General features: G+C 40.5%; 1 protein-coding gene across 4 annotated transcripts in view; it reads left to right on the top strand.

The window, feature by feature from the left end:
- Window positions 1-15,919, top strand: part of KIAA1549 (KIAA1549 ortholog) — a 90,730-nt gene extending 74,811 nt beyond the window's left edge. For 3 of the 4 annotated variants that reach the window (XM_035723329.1, XM_035723328.1, XM_027574729.2), the window contains 2 exons: window positions 8,027-8,172; window positions 10,138-15,919. In XM_035723329.1, the coding sequence (XP_035579222.1) occupies window positions 8,027-8,172; window positions 10,138-10,392 (401 nt within the window). In that variant the 3' untranslated portion in view covers window positions 10,393-15,919. The remainder of the gene's footprint in view (window positions 1-8,026; window positions 8,173-10,137) is intronic. The other variant, XM_035723330.1, reaches the window with a different exon arrangement.
- Window positions 15,920-19,954: the final 4,035 nt, after the last annotated feature.

The following is a 19,954-nucleotide window of genomic DNA, read 5'->3' as shown; positions in this document are numbered from 1 at the left end:
CAAAAGCTTTCTTATTTTGATGTAGTCCCAATAGTTTATTTTTGCTTTTGTTGCCCTTGCCTCAGGAGACATATCTAGAAAAATGCTGTTATGAATGATGTCAGAGAAGTTACTGCCTGTGCTTTCTTCTAGGATTTTTATGGTTTCAGATCTCACGCTTAGGTGTTTAATCTATTCTCAGTTTTATTTTTGTGTGTGGTATAAGAAAGTGGTCCACTTTCATTCTTTTGCATGCTGCTGTCCAGTTTTCCCAACACCATTTGCCGAAGAGACTTTTTTTTCTCATTGCATGTCCTTGCTTCCTTTGTTAAAGATTAGTTGACCATATAATTGTGGATTTATTTCCTGGCTCTCTGTTTTGTACCAGGGATCTATGTGTCTCTTTGTGCCAGTACCACACTGTTTTGATTGCTACAGTTCTGTAGTAAATCTTGAAATCTGGGATTGTGATATCTCCAGTTTTGTTCTTCTTTTCCAAGATTGCTTTGGCTATTTAGGGTCTTTTGTGGTTCCATACAAATTTTAGGATTATTTGTTCTAGTCTGTGAAAAATGCTGTTGGTGTTTTGATAGGGATTGCATTAAATATATAGAATGCTTTGGGTAGTATGGACATTTTAGCAATATTCTCCCAGTCCATGAGCATGGAATATCTTTCATTTGTTTGTGTCATCTTCAGTTTCTTCCATCAGTTTTTTATGGTTTTCAGAATACAGGACATTGACCTCTTTGGTTAAGTTTATTTCTAGGTATTTTATTATTTTTGGTACAATTGTAAATGGGATTGTTTTCTTAATTTCTCTTTCTGATACTTCAATATTAGTATATAGAAATGCAGCAGGTTTCTGTATATTGATTTTGTATCCTGTGACCTTACTGATTCATTTATCAGTTCTAGTAGTTTTTTGGTGGAGTCTTTTGGGTTTTCTATATATAGTATCATATCTCTGCAAATAGTGAAAGTTTTACTTCTTCCTTACCAATCTGAATGCCTTTTATTTCTTTTTGTTGTATAATTGCTGTGGCTAGGACTTCCAGTACTATGTTGAATAAAAGTGGTGATTGGACTTCCTTATTTTGTTCCTCCTGATCTTAGGGGAAAATCTCTGTTTTTCACCGTTGAGTATGATGTTAGCTGTGGGTTTTTCATATATGGCCTTTATTATGTTGAAGTATGTTCCTTCTAAACGTAGTTTTTTGAGGGTTCTTATCATGAATAGATGTTGTACTTTGTCAAATGCTTTTTCTGCTTCTATTGAAATGATCTTATTGTTCTTTTCTCTTGTTGATGTGATGTATCACCTTGATTGATTTGGGAATATTGAATTATCCTTGCATCCTAGGAATAAATCCACTTGATCGTGGTGAATGATTTTTTAAATGTATTGTTGGATTTGGTTTTTTCGTATTTTGTTGAGGATTTTTGCATTTATGTTCATTAGAGATATTGGCCTGTGGTTCTTTTGTGTGTGTGTGATGTCTTTATCAGGGTAATGCTAGCCTCATATAATAAATTTGGAAGGTTTCCTTCCTCTTCTGTTTTTTGGAGTAGTTTGAGCAGAATAGGTATTAACTCCTTTTTAAATGTTTGGTAGAATTTGGGATGCCTGGGTGGCTCAGTCGGTTAAGTGTCTGACTCTTGATTTTGGCTCAGATCATGATCTCAGGGCCATGGGATTGAGCCCCATTTTGGGCTCCATGCTCAGCAGGAAGTCTGCTTGAGATTCTCCCTCTGCCTTTCCTCCTCTCCACCCAACTCTCTCAAATAAATGAATAAATCTTAAAAAAAAAATGGTGAAGCCATCTGGTCTGGATTTCTGTTTGTTGGGACTTTTTTGATTACTGATTCAATTTCATCATTGGTGATTGGTCTGTTCAAATTTTCTTTTTCTTCCTGATTCACTTTTGAGAGGTTATATGTTTCTAAGAATTTATCCATTTCTTCTAGATTGTCCAATTTGTTGGCATATAATTTTTCATAATATTCTCTTATAATCCTTTGCATTTCTGTGGTGTTGGTTGTTATTTCTCCTCTTTCATTTCTGATTTTGTTTGAGTCTTTTTTTTTTTTTTAATGAGTCTGGCTAAAGGTTTATCACTTTTGTTGACTGTTTCAAAAACCAGCTCCTAGTTTCTATTGATCTGTTATATTGTTTTTTTTAGTTTCTACTTCATTTATTTGTGCTCTAATCTTTTTTATTTTCTTCCTTTTACTGGTTTTAGGTGAACCAGGAAAAAAGGAACCCTTTTCCTGGTTTAGCTCCTTTAGGTGTAAGGTTAAGTTGTGTGAAATTTATCTTGCTTCTTGAGGTAGGCCTGTATTGCAATAAACTTCCCTCTTAGATCAGCTTTTGCTGCATTCCAAAGATCTGGACTATTGTTTTTATTTGTTTCATTTGTCTCTGTGTTTTTTGATTCCCTCTTTGATTTCTTGGTCAGCCCATTCATTGTTTAGCAGCATGGTATTTAACCTCCATGTATTTGTGATCTTTCCATATTTTTTTCTTGTGGTTGACTTCTAGTTTCATAGTGTTGTGGTCAGAAAAGATGCATGGTATGACTTCAGTCTTTTTTAATTTGTTGAGACTTGTTTTGTGGCCTAACATATGATCTATTCTGGAGAATGTTCCATGTGCACTTGAAAAGAATGTGTGTTCTGTTTTAGGATGGAATGTTCTGAATCTGTTAGATACAAGTGGTTCAGTGTGTCATTCAAAGCTACTGTGTGTTTGTTGATGTTCTGTTTGGATCTATCCATTGAAGTCAGTGGGGTGTTTAAGTTCCCTACTATTATTGCATTGCTCTTGATACTTTGTGTATATTTGTTATTAATAGCTGCTTTCTGTTTTTGGGTGCTCTTATATTGGTTGCATAAATATTTATAATTGTCATATCTTCATTTTGGATTGTTTCCCTTATGACTGTGTAGTGTCCTTCTTTGTCTTTTATTATAGTCTTTGTTTTAAAGTCTATTTTGTCTGATACAAGTAGTGCTATCCCGGCTTTCTTTTCACTTCCATTTGCGTGATATTTTTTCATTTTTACACATTTTACACTTTGAATCTGCATGGGTCTTAGGTCTGAAATGAGTCTCTTGTAGGCAGCATATTCTTGTTTTTTTTTTTTTTTAATCCACATTCTGTCATCTACCCTGTGTCTTTTGATTGGTGTGTTTAGTCCATTTATATTCAAAATAATTATTGATAGGTATGTACTTATTGTCATTTTGTCACTTGTTTTATGGTTGTTTTTGTAGTTCTTCTCTATTCCCTTCTCTTGCTCTCTTATCTCATGGTTTGCTGGCTTAATTCAGTGATATACTTGAATTCCTTTCTCTTCATTTTTTTCAGATCTATTACTGTTTTTTTCTTGTGATTACCACTAGGTTTATATATAACATCTTATGCGTATTGTAGTCTATTTTATTTTATTTATTTATTTTTTAAAGACTTTATTTATTTGACAGAGAGAGACACAGCGAGAGAGGGAACACAAGCAGGGGGAGTGGAGAAGCAGGCTTCCCATGGAGCAGGGAGCCCGATGCAGGACTCGATCCCAGGACCCTGTCTGCCAAAGGCAGACGCTTAACGACTGAGCCACCCAGGCGCCCCTTGCAGTCTGTTTTAAATTGATGGTAACTTAAGTTTGAACCCATTCTAAAAGCACTACATTTTTGCTCCTCACCCTCTCATGTTTTAGGTAAATGGTGTCATACTTTACATCCTTTTATTTTGTGAATCCCTTGACTGATTTTATAGATACATTTAATTTGTATTGCTTTTGTGCTTCCTACTTCCTCCTTTTCATATTCTTGCTTATGATCTCTTGTTTCCACTCAAAGAGTCCCCATTTCTTGTAGGGCTAGTTTAGTGGTGATGAATTCCTTTAACTTTTGTTTGTCTGGGAGACTTTTTATCTCTCTTTGTATTGTGAATGATAGCCTTGATGGATAGAGTATTCTTGGTTACAGGTTTTTTTCTTTCAGCTCTTTGAATATATCATGCCACACCCTTCTGGCCTGCAAAGTTTCTGCTGAAAAATCCACTGATAGCTGTATGGGGCTTCCCTTGTATGTAACTGTTTTCTTTTCTCTTGCTCTTTTTGAAGCTCTCTGTTTATCACTATTTTTTTTGTGTCATTTTAATTACTATGTGTTTTGTTGTGGACCTCCTTGGGTTGGTTTTGTTGGGGGCTTTCTGTGCCTCCAAGATCTGGATTTCTTTTTCCTTCCCCAGATTTGGGAAGTTTTCAGCTATTATTTCTTCAAATAAATTTTGCTGCCCCCTTTTCTCTGTCTTCTTCTGGGATCCTTATAATGCAAATGTTGTTGTACTTGATGGTGTTGCTAAGTTCCCTTAATCTATTCTCACTTTTTATTATTCTTTTTTTCTCTCCCCTGTTCAGCTTGATTGCTTTCCATTACTCTGTCCTCCCGAAATTTTAGTGACTGAGCTTTTCATCTCTGGTTGGTTCTTTGTTTTCTCTTTGTTGACGGTCTCACTGGGATCTTCCACTTATTTCTCAAGTCCAGTGAGTATCTTTATGATTATTACTTTAAATTCTTTATCTGGCATATTACTTATCTCTGTTTCATTTAGCTCTCTTCCTGTTATTACCTCTCTTTCATTTGGGACATATTCCTCTGTCTCCTCATTTTGTCTAACTCTCTGTGTCTATTTCTATGCGTTAGGAAAGTCAGCTACATCTCCTGCTCTTGAAAGTAGTGGTCTTATGAAGAAGAGGTCCTGTAGTGCCCTGCAGTGTGATGTCCTCTGTTCATCAGAACCTGGTGCTTGAGGGGTATCTCCTAAGCACCTCCTCTGTGAGGGTGCACCCTACAATTGTGGCGGTGCCACTTTTGCCTTCAGTCCAGTTGTCTGTGATGGCTCTTTGGCTGTTATGGGCAGGGTTTGGTCCCTTGTTGTTAGTGGGCCAGTCTGGGGCCACATTGGGCTTGTTTTGGGTCAGACCAGGTGTTTGCCAGAGATACAGTAGCACTGAACTGGAGGGCATTTTCCCCATGTTGTCCCCTGAGAAGCTTTCCTTGGTTGACGGGGCTTGCAGTCACACCAGATGCCTGCCCCCAGCCCACTGCTGGGGTCCCAGTTGGACTAGTGTGTGTGGTTATCATCCTCTTACCCCAGGGCAGGAATCACTTTTTGAGTGGTGCAGATCCCCGTCAGGGCTGCTTGCATACTGCCACGCTTGTGGTACCTCTTTGTATGGATTCCTGCCAAGGCGGGGTTGGAGGGGGTGTGTCTGCAGGAGGATACAGGAACAGGGTGCCTGGTGTTAGCAGAGCTTCTCAATTCTGCCCTAGGAGGAACCTGGAGCTTCTTTGGAGAGGGGCTAAGGGCAGGTTGGAGGGGGTGGGTCCACAGAAGTGTGTGGGGGTAGGGTGCACTGTTAGGGAGCCAGGTGGAGAGTATTTGTGCTGTGCTGGTTCCTGCGGGTGTCACTTATATATGTAGGCCAGGGGTGCTGGGCATGGAAGTGGCATCTCTATACCCCAAGCATTTTTCAAACTGCTGCTTCTGTGCTGTATCTAAGTGGGGCTGTTTTTGCTCTGTCTCTTTAAAGGTGGGGACTCAGTTTCCTCTTGCCCTCTGCCTTCCAGAGTTGAGCCTATTCATTTTTAACGTTCTAGGTGTTAAACCCCACTGATTATAAGAATTCGTGAAGTTAAGCCCCTCTGGTTTTCAAAGTCAAATGATACGGGGATTGTCTTCCCAGTGCAGGCCCCCTGTGCCTGGGGTGCCTGAGGTGGGGCCTTCTCCTCTCCCTTCTCTGTGCTTGCAGTGACTCTCCTTCCTGAGGACAGTCTGGAGGGTTGGGTTTGGTTCCTGAACGCATCTCTGCCCTACCTACCTTTCTGATGTGGCATCTTCTCTATGTTTAGCTGTGGAGAGTCTGTTCTGCCAGTCTTCAGGTCATTTTCTGGATGATTTACACTGATGTGGGTGTTCTCTAGGTGTATCTGTGGGATGAAGTGGCTTAAGGTTCTACTTCACCATCTTCCCTGGAAGTCCCCAGTTGTGTAGCTATTTAAAATGAAGAGCTCAGAAAGAGTCAGAAAAAGAGGGTTTAAGATTTCCCAATTGCCTCTTACTTTTATGGTACTTGACCTATTTTATCTCTTTCAATTCTTGAAATAACATCATGAAGTGGATTTTTTATCCCCATTTGAGAATTGAGGCATCCAGGCTCAGTGGGAGTGGTAGCCAGCTGCCCAAGGTCACAGTGGCAGGGCTGGAATGCAAACACAGTTTTCCTGCATGTGATGCCCCACTTGAATCATGGGGAAAGCCTGTGCTGTATCATTAAGTTAACAAAGCAAGGTACAGAATTTTGTCTGAATTATGATTTCAACTACCACTGTAGTTTTAACACAAAGGTATGCTTTTCTGTCTATGCACTTTTCTGCACTTTGGTAAATTCTGGGGAACAGTGTACTGCATTTTTTGTTCTTTGCAGGATTTGCTCAGTGTGTATTGGGCAAACAGTACTGATAGGCCTAATAATTTTAATAACTATTATAAAACTTCAGTAACTGGCAAGAGTTTCTGTAGGGTACATTGCTCTGATAAGAGCCTGGCAGGTTTTTTCTGAACTTTAGTTATTAGATAACCAAATAAAACTGTGGCATCCCCCCCTTTTATTGATGTATTTGGCTAATGGAGGCTGTTAATTTGACAAGTTGAGTAGGAGAGGACTGGAAGATGGAGAGGGCCACCCCCCCTACCTCCATGAAATCTCTGAACCTTGTAGGACCAGTCTGCACAACACGGATGAATTTGATGATCCTAGGAGCTTTTGGAGACAAGTATTTTATTTCACAGTGCTTAAAGACCACTTTTTTTCTCCCTTAATCTATGAAATAGGGATATATCCATATACCAAAAATTGATGGAGGAGAAAATACGTCGTTTACAGCCTGGCCTTCATAGCTACCTGAGGCTGTAGCGTGTCTAAGTGTGGAGCATGAGCTCTAGAGAGTCTCCTGGCTTTAGCCATCAGTACACCTCACTGAGGAGGCTGGGTGGGGGGGGGGGGGGTTGGCTTTAAAATTTTAATTATGACATAGCTAAGTTATGGGGAAAATATAAGTATGGTGAAAATAAATGTACTTAAACATTCTGAAATCAAAGAAATATGCACCCTGCCTTTTAAGAAAATATACATATTGTATTTTCTCTCCTTGTGAATCTCAAAGCCACGAGCAAGAAGGAGCTAGGTTTCAGCTTCTTTATGGCTCCAAAACTTTTCACTCCCTTTTCTCTGAGTAAGGAAGATTATCCTTATTTGTAACCTCTACAGAAATGAATAGAAGGGCCCTTTATTATAGCCTTTATACACTGTCCTTTGATGTCTAGCTAGGAAAATAAGAACATCACTGTTAGTCACTGTATTAAACAGAAGTAAAAGCCCATGAACCAAGAAGCTCATGGTCTGTTTTCCGTATGAAATGTCATTCTCTGGAGATAGAATTGGTGCTGTGTTTGAACAGTGCTTGTATCCCTTTTCCCTAAGAGAAAGCTGTGGTCAGAACCGAAGTGTCTTGGTTGCCTGGGTGGTGCAGTCTCTTAAGTGTTCAACTCTTGGTTTCGGCTCAGGTCTTGATGTCAGGGTCATGAGATTGAGCCCTGTGTCAGGCTCCAAGCTTAGCGGGGAGTCTGCTGGAGATTCTCTCTCTCCCTCTCCTTCTGCCCTTCCTCTCTCTCTCTTTCTCTCTCAAATAAATCTTTTTTTTTTTTTTTAAGATTTTATTTATTTGTCAGAGAGAGAGAGAGAGAAAGCACAAGCAGGGGGAGCGGCAGGCAGAGGGAGAAGCAGGCTTCCTGCTGAGCAAGGAACCTGATGCGGGACTTGATCCCAAGACCTGAGCTGAAGGCAGACGCTTAACAAACTGAGCCACCCAGGTGTCCCTCAAATAAATAAATCTTTAAAAAAAAAGAACCAGAGTGTCTTGCTGGGCAGCCTCACTTCCCTGCAAGTGTTGACCAGGCTGCCCCACTGTGTTCCTTCAGGCTCCCAGATTCAGCACCTGACGCAGGTGGGAATCGCAAGCAGAATTGGAGCCCAGCCAGTGGAAATCCCACCAAGCAGAGGCAGCCAATATGGGGGACCAGGTTGGCCTTCATATGGGGAGGATGAAGGTGGCCGAAGAGAGGCTGTGAGTATCTTGTGTTTGGGTCATCACTGAAAATTCAGACATAATCAGTTAATTTAACTGCTTCTGCTTTGGGGATCCCTTTTTAAAACCTATGTAAGTAAAAGTTTTAACCTCTCTCCCTTTTCTCTGTGAGTGTATTTTTGCTTGCAGTTTCTGGGTAGTAAATTCCCACCCACCCAGAGTGGGAGAGTAATTGCACTGAACTTGTAGAAACTATATAATTTTTCCTGAGGCAGATTTCAGGCTTAAAGTAGTGAATTTTTGAAAATAACCTTTACAAAATAATAAAAGCGATACTCATTACAGAAAATCTCGACAGAGACCTGTAAGTAAGAGCTACCTTTAAAATTTTTCCAATTTTTTTATATTGTGGTAAAACACACATAATATAAAATTTGCCATCTTAACTATTTTTGAGATGGCAAATTCAGTTCAAACCAGTTCAGTGGTTTTAAATACATTCGTGACATTATGCAACCATCCCCACAATCCATCCGATAGTATTTTTCATCTTGTAAAATGGAAAGTCTGTGCTCATTAAACACTAAGTGCCATTTGCCCTCCCCTCCAGCTCCAGGCAACCACAGTTGTACTTTCTGGCTCAGTGATTTTGACTTTCAAGTAATGAATTTGAACCTGTAGGTGACTAAAATCTGGACCTGATCTTTGGCGTCATTGTGTAAATATGCATGATCTTACATACCTACTTGCTCACCATTTATGCTTTGTTGTGGGTTTATCCACATCATTTCTCTTATGACCCCCCACGAGATGCTTCTGCCATAAGCTCAGTTTAGGTTTCCAAGGCACAGAGTTTCTCTTAGAGGCTTCTCATCACTTTGATCACTCCTTTATAGGAATGAAATCAAAATGGGCACAGGTAATTCCCACAAATGCTTTTCTTTGTTTTTCTCAAGAATTTTACATGCATTTGCATGTTTTCCAGCAAATACACTGAATTATTTTCATGACCGGAGGCTTCTATTACTCAGTGAAAGAAAATTAATTTTAGAATATAATTTTCCTCTAATAGATACATTGTTATACTTAGAATTTCAGGTATCTGCTTTACATTTGCTGACCTTTTTCTGACTTCATTGTGCCCAACTTATTTTCATAAGGTATTTCGGGTTTTCCTATCAAATCCAGTGTTTACTTACACTGCCTCTTTATCACTACTTGGAAACGTGACATGTAGGAATATTCGAGGGCTTGAATGCCATGTTTACTGTGAGGCTTACTTTTTAGCATAAGTGAAACCACAGATTTAGTACTCTTGTATATATCGAAAGAGAGATTTTTTCACTGAAAAATATCACTGAAAAGTACAATAATTCTGGTCAAATGAATGCCCAATTTACTTATATTATGCAAATATAAGCAAAACTGTTGTGTGTCCTAGTGCAGATAACTTTTTAAAGAAAAGGCTCTGCAGAACAGTCAATAGATACACAGATAAATAAAGTGGACAATGATTTTGTGACATTGTTCATGTTCTGTGTCGCACGCACACCCTCCCAGGCCTCAAGTCCCAGAGCAAAGGCAGTTCTTGTCAGTCTCTCTGCAGGTACTTGCTCATCTCTTCCAGCTGTCAGAGACCTTCATTTGACCTTTCACCTCCACAGGGCACCCCAGCTCTCCAGGTCCCTTCCTGTTCTCCCAGTGGGCCACTTCCTTCCACACACAGGGGCACAGAGACTTGGCCGACCTCATCATTCTTTCTGTCTGCCTTTAAGCAAATATATATCAGGCACCTGTTAAGTTCAGGGGTTTCTTTGTTGTATTGCTCTCCCTCCAGCAGTCCTCTCCACAGTTTCTATATTCCATCCTGGGGGCCTTCTTGGAGGGCCATGTTCGGTGGGAGGTGGGCAGAAGTCCTGGGAGCGTGCCCACCACCAGTTTGAATTGGATTTTCCCTCCTGTTCTTACGTGGGAAGTACAGTAACGTTTGCTGTGTTTTTTCAGACGCACATGCTTGGACATCAAGAATATTCTTCTTCACCACTGTTCCAGGTGCCAAGGACTTCAGGTAGGGAGCCCTCCGCTCCTCCCGGGAACCTCCCTCACAGGGGGCTGCAGGGTGCGGGGCTGACTTACACCACCAGCTCCACAGAAGACCTCCAGCCCGGCCACTCTTCAGCTTCACTCATCAAAGCGATCCGCGAGGAGCTGCTCCGGCTCTCCCAGAAACAGACCGCCGTGCAGAACTTCCACAGCTGATCGGCCTCGCCTTGCAGATTTGCCAAGTATCTGCTTCCCGTGGAAGCAAGACTAAATGGAAATCAACTAAATGGGTGTTTGTGAGAGAACGTGCATCTCCTGGGCTAGGTGCCCGTGTAAAGGAGCAAGTTGCAATTTTAGAGGATGCCATAAGTCACATGACAGCTCATGATGCTTTTAATAAGTTGGCAATTTTTTGACCACTTGGGTTTCAGTCAAAATTTACGTACTTTTGGCCAAAAGCCAGCAGCACTTCATGAAGGCAAACCACAAACCTAAGCTAACAACAAGAACAACAACAAATCACTAAATTAGTCTCCTTTTTAAAGGTAAAAGATGGAAATGTATAGATGGTATAGGGATTAACGGAATCCAGCTTTTCCGTGGGAAGATATGATTCAGACTGGTTTGTATGGTGAACTTGCTGCTTTGTTTTCTGAGAAAAGAGATTTGAAGACATTTTATTAACAGCTTGATTTCCCTCTTTTTCTCCATAGGAACTTATTTTAATAGTCATATTAACAACAAAAATACTAAGACTGTTTGGGAATAAAAAAAGCTACTAGTGAGAAACCAAATGATAGATTGTAGAGCCTGATGATTCCAAAAGAAGCCATCATCTGCATTTTTCCTTCTACTTCTGGTGCTACAGCTCCGAGGGCCCCTTCACCTTTATGTCTGTGAAATGCAACTTTGGCTTTTTCAATGGAAGGATATGTTGAAGATTTCATTTTGTTCTATAAAGAAAAAAAAAAACACCTCCCCAATGGGGTGGGGGGGAGTTTAATATTTATTTGGTTATTCAAAATACATATCAAAGTTTAGATTTACATTCTTAATTGTATTTGCTGTTTATTAATTGGGCGCATGCAACTACCAACAGCATCCCATTTCAGTGCATGCCATCATTAAGGTCAGACCTACAAAAGGAGGCTTTCAGGAGGTCATAACTAATCCTTGCACTTGGCTGATGAGTTGCTCACAAATTATGTTTGAATGAGAAATCTTACATGATCAAAAATTATTTATAAAAACTACCAGGACCAACAAATTGTTATTCACAAGTACGTTTCTAGTAATCACATTCTCTGTGTTCAAGACCTGGAAATGAAACGGAGTTCACTCCAGCCTCTCAGTAATAAATCAAGAAATGTAAAGAGCTTTGAGGACCACAAGGGAAAGGAGAGAGTTGCTCCTGGTTTCTGATTTTATTGTGCACGACCACTGAGTGACTGTTAAAACCATCTTACAAGGTTCTTGGGACCTGACAGAGGGTGTCATCTGTCTTAAGATTCACTCCTGAAGTAAACATTTCCTTACTTCCCAAATTAGACTAAGGGATATAATAACAAGGGCCATTCTGTTTTCTGATACCTGAGTAAAGCTCAGAAGAAAAACAGATAATGGATTTCCACTATGAATCCTTTTTTTATTAGATCCACTAATACTTTTAATTAACAATGGATAAACAGAGAGAATTTGGGGCTCTGATGAATCAAAATCTGTATCAAATTTTAAGAACCCTGAAACAGCTAAAATAGGTTTCCAAAGTGTAATCACTGGGGGCCAGAATCATGTTTTAGCACTTCCTCAATGAAGCCTGTCAGACAGTCTTATGATACAGGGAATGTTGCTTCTGGGAAGTTGAATGTAGCCTTTTTTTTCATCTGTGCTCTCTGAAAGAGGAGGGGTGCAGGGGAATAAGTCTCTCGTGGATGTTAAAGGAATGGAAATCCCTTATCAGGCAGGCCTCACGGGCTCCAAGGAGTGTGGGAGGTAAGACCCCTTTCTGGGCATGATTTTTTACCTCTCAGTCTTCGTTTAATACCAGACTCTCCCCAGAATGGAGGATTATCTTTGCATGTCGCTCAAAAATACCAGGTTTCCTGACTATGTTAAGAATTTGAGATATCCGAGCAGAATTTTATTACAGACACCTTATAGTGAATTCAGATCGTGTGACAGCAAATGGAATAAACATAGACGCCCTCCTCCCATTCTGCTCAGTGTCATGTTTGCACACAGTGTACTAAGAATGGTTACCTCCTCTGTACATTCCAGAGACGGGTGTCTGTTTTCCAGAGGGCTGCTGTTGTGATTTGATGCCTTTCAGACTAGCGTAAAAGGATTCTACCTGTATTGTTATGCTTAGAATTGATAGACTTTTCAACTGATGTCATGACCAAAGATAACATAGGATAACCGGTGTTGTGTGGTGTGGTGGGGGCAGGCTCATGGGATCACCAGCATTCTTGTGTTGATTGTAAAGCACACTCTGCACTTGTTTTCTCTAAACACCTGCAGCAGTTTTGCCTGTCACGAAACTCAGGACAGACTAACTGTCGTGGGGAGCACCACACCCAGGTGGGTCTTTGGATACTCAGTTAACATGATCTACTGAAAAGAAAGGTCCTCATGTTGATCTTGTGTGGCTTTGAAGTTCCATTAACTGAAGTACTCTAAAATGAAAAGGTAAATTTTGTATCTATTCTCTTTTCCTAGTTTAAAAGTTCTGGTGGTAATAATGCAAGCCATAAAGTTGAGTCAGAATTTCAGAGAGGGTTGGAGATCATTTTCAGAATCTACGTTGTCACCAGCTTGCTGTGTCAGGTGCCTTCCTGAGCCTCTTTCTCCCCATCAGCCAAATGACGACAGACCTCTTCTGTCCACCTCCCAGAATTTCTTGTTTCAAGATTCAGCTATGATCTTGTGCGTAAACACTTGAGGAGGGTGCACAAAGCTTGGTGAAGTGTAAAACATTATCTGTATGATTGTACTGGGATTGGACAGTCTGACATGCTATTATCTACCAGTGGATGACTTCACATGGAGGTAACCAGAGCAAAACCAAGGGCTCCATGTGACTCCTCTTCCTCTTTCCCAATTTGCTTGAAATTCACATCCTTCATCCTTAACTTTAAAACAGCGTTTGTATCAAACATCTTTCTGCACCTGAATTTTTGCCATTTCTAGCACCAGAAAAGTCAACATGAGTTCTTTTAGATCTTAGAATCTAAGTCAGATGACATAGCTGGGTATAAAAGATGGAAGATACAGATACAGATACATAATGTGGTGTGAACATCAGTAAGATTCACTGAAAATATACAAGTACATTGGGTACTCAGGAGAAAGGAAGTTGTACATTTGGAAACCATGGGATCCTGGGGAGAAGCCCACCTCAGAAGCTACTTAAATGAAGATGAGGGAGCTGGTGAGATGGCAAGGGAAGAGCTGGGAGTGGGCCTGGGGAAGGACGGAGAAAGTGGGCGAAGCTGTCCTCGAAAATGAACTTGACCTGCTGCAATATGGGGTTAGGATCCCTAACTGCACCATTTAGGGAGTTTTAATAAAACAAGAGGAGGAAATGGGGCTGTGAGGATGTGTTTGCAATAATACAGCAAGAAAATGGCTGGGTCTGCGAAGAAGGTCTGCGCAGCAAGAGATCCAGTTTGGAGGAGGGAAGAGAAGAGTACCAAGAACTGCTGGAGGACCAACTGTAAAGTATGAAAATATTGTAAGAATTCCACCAAGGTTTACTGCTTAGGGCAGCTCTCAGTGGTCAGCCGTTCAAACACATTAAATCCTTTGTGGAGCATAGTAGGTTATAAATAAATATATTCCAGTTCTTTATAGCTGCCTATACAATTTTCTCCAAATTTTGAAGAGTAGCAAGGACGTTCTACTTTTAATTTAATTTCAGAATATGTTTTGATTTTGGTGGGACATGGCTTTTGAGCAGCAGACTAAGCAGGTTTTGCCAACCGGATTTTTCAGGCATGAGGCCTGTGATGCAGAGCACAGGTGAAGGTGCACCTGAAGGCTTTGGGCCGAAACAGGCAATTGTGTGCTTTATGAGCCTCCCATTTAACTGTGTACTGCATTGCCCTTAGTGCTCCAGTGGCCGAACCAGTCACTCGGACACCAATTTGCATTTGCAGTAATTCACGTGTTAATCATTAAATAAACTTCTCTTTCCCTTTCACACTAGATTCTTAGACATGAATGAATTTGCTAGTTGAAAGGAAAACTTGTTAGGGTTCTGGGCAGGTGAGAAGGGGGCCTCCAGTCTTAACAACCATACTAACATCAGCTCAAGGTGAGCGTTAGCCATTCCATTTCTACCTCCAAAGCCAGTCTCCAGAGCCTGCTTATCCACATTTGTCCCTGATGGGAGCATAAGGGAGTCCACTTCTGGACCTGCACACTGACCATTTGATCACAAAACACATTTTTATGGAATGGTAACTTGAACTCTGTTTTTACATTTAATCCAATGTATTAATGGATATTCTTATAACAGGTGAGAGGGGTTTCTAGGAGCAGCTGCTGTAACATACTCATAAAATGTAATAGGCTCACACTTACTACCTAATGAATAAGGAGTGTGTATATTTTAGGTTTCTTTTGATATTCTTGGAGGTAACTTTGAGTGTTTAGGACTCCTCTCTTTAGTATTAAAAAGACTTGAAAACTGAAACCTCACGGTACGATCCTAATTCCATGCTTGTGTGTGTTAACACTACGTTTGAGAATTTATCTTAAGAACACACAGCAGCATTGAAATTTAGGAAAAGAATATTAAATGCCTTTGGAAACATGAAACAAAGTTAGGAACCAGCGAGCAAGTGAGAGAAGGAATGAATGTCTTAATCTGAAGTGGTCTAGTCCAAATTAGTTTCCCACAGGGTAGTTATACAGGATCCTTGCTTTTCCTTCTTCCAGGTTTTTCTGCTGTGGGGCCACTTCACATTTAATGAAAGAGTGAATGGTGGAAGGGACAGAGATAAAAATTGAAGTGATTTAAGTCACTCGGTCCCTGATTCCACCAAAACCTTTCTGGACATTCTGGAGCATTGTGAAGGGTCTCATGCCCCTGTTTCATGACTTGACTCCCTAAGTGTGCAAGTTAGGAATAGTACAGGGCCAAATTTAAGACAGACCCCCTGTACTGTTCCGCTTGTTCATGTGGGGAAAGAAGGAGGCTCCACTGATTAATGCACTGGCTCTAAACACCAGAGGGCTCATTTCGGAAAAGGGGGTAAAAACTCAGCTTGGCCCTCCTCCAGAGCATCTTCGAGGGAGCATGGAGATTGGGCTCATTACCCTCGCAGGAGAGGTGGCTCAGCAGAGCTGCTCTGGGATGCCCACTTGTCTCCTCCTACTTTGTCAAGGTCCATGTTCTTCTGACTCTTCCTGCACTCTCATTCCTGGACTGTGAGTGATAATGTACGAAAATATGCAGAGTAAATTGAAGCCACTCGTGGCATCAATACTGCAACTTGAACTTGACAATCATGGTTTGCTGGTCTCAAACGGGCACTTGAATTTCAGCGTGGGTATATGATTTAGTGATCGAACTCTCCCTTCTATTTGTCGGTTATGTTTCTACCCTTCAATTAGCTGCCCTGTTTTCTAATGTGCTGTAGAGTTTTTGAAATAATTTATGCAAGTGTTTGGTTTCCATGTTTACAATTTATACTGCTTTCCTAGCATTTTAAATGGAAATGTCAATAAATGCTATGAATTGGTGTCAAATGATCTTTTCTGTTCATTTCCTTTGTAATATGATTTTCTCATTTGTGAAGTGTGATGGTAGAAGGAAATGGTGGTTGTGTCCCTGGTGAGAACACCTAGGACCTTCATTTTCTAAGGAGTTGAAACAAGTCTAGTCCGCTTGTGCAGGTTGCAGAACTGTTCACTCCTCCCTTGGCTGGTGCCACCCCCTTCTGCCCACGTGTTTTGCTTTTCTGCTACCCACTGATCAGATTGATACTCCCACTAAGAGCAGATTCATCTTGGAATTAAAAGATTAGGACTCTACAGTCTAGAAGGATAAAGGAAAAGATCAAAGTCTGTACAACCTTGAAAGGTAATAGGGTAAACCTGGAGTTGTTTATGAAACCCAAGACCATAATGCCTTGAAACTGAGAAAAGCAAAAGGAACAAAGTGCGGTGGAGCATAACAATGACATGAAATGTGGAAACATGGATAAGATCCTGGAACAACAAGAACAATAACAGATGACATTAGAGGAAAAAGTGGTGAAACCCAAATAAAGTTCATAGGGTAGTTAGCCATATTGTGCAAAGGTTAATTTATTGGTTTTGCTAACTTTATTGTGATTACTAAGACTTCTCTCAGGGGACATGCAGAAACACTCTACGTTTACAGTTTTTCTCTAAATCTAAAATGATGTAAAAACTTCCAAAATGAGTTTGGCACAGATGAGGCTGCCAGACCCCGGGCAGAAGCTAATGTGAGCCTGCTATGGGCAACCAACACCCAGGCACTTACCATGCTTCTCAGAGCTTAAGACAACTGGCAAGTCTTGGCAGAAAATACACTTCCATGAAGGAGAAGTCATAGGATCCACCAAAAGGAGAGTTTGGACCTAAAAATCAGAAAAATAAAATAGACCGCTATGAAAGAGACCTTAAAGAAAGTATGTCTTAAATGACAAAATCAAATACTACTCCTTGAAGGAAAAATAAAGGAATTTTAAAACCTGTGCACACACAATGGACAGATACTCCATTATTTTCGACATAGCTGGCAGTTTTAATTAATACATCCTCATGTTTTAATAAACATAGCTTTAGATGAAAAAGAACAAGCAAAATACAATAGACTAACTGCCACAACTTGTTCCCCTAAGAGGTTTTCTATGTTCTGCAGGTAAATAGGTTCAAAACCATAGAAGAACAAGGAGTTACTGGAAGTAGCTGTCACAGAAGAAAGGTCAGGCTGGTCCCACGCCCGGAGCCTGAACACTGAGTTGACATGAATATGAATTTAAACCATAATTGGCATTTCTTTTCCCTCTGTCTCGCCTTCCACATTGCACCTGCCAAGTGCAGCTTACGGTAAAAAGAAAAGAGGAAATAGTAACAATACAAAGAGAGAGCCTTTGGTCGGGTGTCTGAATAGATAATCAAATTAATGAGATGTTTTTATTGTTCTTGGACCATGCACTACGTGTTTAGTAACTTTTTTCCTTTAAGGATTTCCTGAACATTCCTTGCTATAGCCCTCTGCGGAATAAATGAGACTGGTGTATGCTTGATTTCTCTGGTGTTAAGGACTTGCAAAATTACAGCCACAAGTCCAGGTAACCCACATTTGTGTCGTTAAACTATTTTTTGTTGTACTCATACCAAAGGATAGCATTACAGAAGCGTAAGACAGAATATATCTGGAAAACTTACTGTAAATGTCTTAGAATGGCTGAGTCATGGATGTTTGTATCAGTGTCTTGAACTTGAAATATGCATTAGTGTAGGTACTTGGGTTTTGATTCTGTGATGTGATGAGATCAGTGGTTTCTTTCATTCAGCATCTTAAAATTCTGAGATTGTTCTAAAGGAAACAGTACGGAGAGTTGAGAGAGAGAGAGAGAGTGGCTTAAAAGCTGAAATGGAGTTGCTGCCTTTCAGTATAAATGAATGTTGGTCTTTTTTCCCAACAGTAGTCGGGCACCATGGCTCCTTTTGAAGAGTAGCAAGGACGTTCTACTTTTAGCAGAATCCCGAAGTAACTCTTCCCCCCCTTAGGTCCTCCTAAAGCTGTGAGGGATGGGAGTTGCTCACTGCCTGGGTTCGAAGGCCAAGAGCCAGTATGTTTTCAGATTGCTGTCTTAGATTTCCCCAATACTGTTATTTCTGGATTCCTTGTGAGACAAATTTTATACACAAATTAGGAGTAAAGAAGTAAAAAAAGACATAATTAACCAAATTTAAATCAGAATATCCTGTTACTATATGTAGCCCGTTAACCCTAACATTTTTTTGTTCTATCTTTCCTGGTCAAAGTGCAGATTTGCAAGAAAGAAGAAAATAAAAACAACTCCACCATCAAAAATCCTGCCATCAAAATTTTAGTGAATTTTGGTCTTAAAAAAAAAATCTCAGCCAACTTAATCTTGTTTAGTGAGATTGATGATAATGCTTTGCTTTCTAATTGATTTTACAATAAGCTATTGATTTGGATTCCAAAACACACAAGGGCAGAAGGAGGGCTGGGAAGAAGGCAGAAGAATTAGCGGTGGTGCTGGAGGTCATCTGGAAAGAAGGAGGGGGAGATGTGAGAGAGCACCTTCAGCAGGGGGTTTTCTAACTGCTGGAGGAAAATGGCACCATGACTTTGATAGGCTCAACCTTTTCTGCCTAAGTCTGCACGCCAGTGGGGGGTGCTGCCCAACAGACCCCCTGACCCATCCCATGGAATTTTGCAGGGGCTTCCTCCCTGGTGTTTGTAGCTGAGATAGAGGACTTCATGGATATATAGAAAGCATTATTCCTGTCCAGAGAGTAATACTGTGTTTCTGGCCCTTGGCCTTAACAGTAGGTAACTTCAAGGCTTCAGTATACAAACTGCTTTTGAGGGACCCTTGTGAAAAGTGTATACCTCAGTGTCTTTTCCTTGATGGCGGGGCTCTCCTTAGCTGGCTAACTAGGCATAAACATCAGCTCTCTCTCTCTCTAAAATAAATAAATCTTTTTTTTAAAGTCAAAATGATATTAACAGGCTATAACACAGGCCAAAAAAAAATCAAAATTTAATTTATTCCTACTAAGTTTAAAGTCCTACTTCTAGGATTAAAAAATCTTTAATATGCATCTAGCATAAAGGGAATATGGTCTAACAGCACTTTACAGGAAAAGATTTGAGGATGTTAACAGGCATGTTAGGAGTGCTGGGCATATTTGAAAGATCAATCCAGACTTAGACACTATAAATAGAAATATATTGCCCCAGTGAGGGGATATAAGAATTTCCATCTCCCTTACTGGTTACTTAAGAATGTAAGTGCCATATTTTGAAAGGAATGCTTATGAATTGGATGGAAAGACGGGGAGAAGAGGAGCCAGAATGGCAAGATTGGAATCCATGTTGTTTGAGGAAGAAATGAAGAAATTAGGTGTTATTGTGAACAGTGAAGGCTTTGTAGGAAGCATAGCTGTCTTCAAATATCAGAAGTGGTGTCATGAGAACAGGGATTGACTTGCTATATGGTATTCTGGAAGACAGAACTAATATTTTGTAGGAAGTAGGTCTTGGCCCAGTTAAAAGCAAGAACTTAACAATTAGTAGGTCCACACAGAAAAGCCATTCTGTGGAAGTCCTTCCCATTGACCTCTGGTGAGAACCTATCTCCCATGGCACTGAGCTTGTCCATCACATGGCCTCCAGCAGAAGGGCGGACATGTCTGGGCCCTGAGGTCTTCCAGCTCACCCAGTCCTTTTCTAAGACTTCCATGAAAGCTGGTAAGGTGGAAGATGAGCATCTGGACACCTGGAGGAGAGACGGTGCTATGGATGGGACTGAACAAAACCAGCTCAGGCTCTCCCCAGAATCAGTACAGTGGAGAAACACTCCATCCCCAACTTCATTAGGTAGGGTGCAGGGTAGAATATTGTTTAATATGTCTTGGGAAAATAACTATGAATAACGTTTAATGGTTTACAAGTATGCGTGTACGGTTAGAACATGGTATATCACTTGTGCATAAGAGCAAACAATCTTAATTCCAGTGTTGAGAATCTCATGGAACAGCAAAT

The sequence above is a fragment of the Zalophus californianus genome, chromosome 12 (genome assembly GCF_009762305.2).
Source record: "Zalophus californianus isolate mZalCal1 chromosome 12, mZalCal1.pri.v2, whole genome shotgun sequence".
Classification (NCBI taxonomy): Eukaryota; Metazoa; Chordata; class Mammalia; order Carnivora; family Otariidae; genus Zalophus; species Zalophus californianus.
Note: the sequence above shows the minus strand (reverse complement) of the source record. Positions and strands in the feature narration are given on the sequence as shown.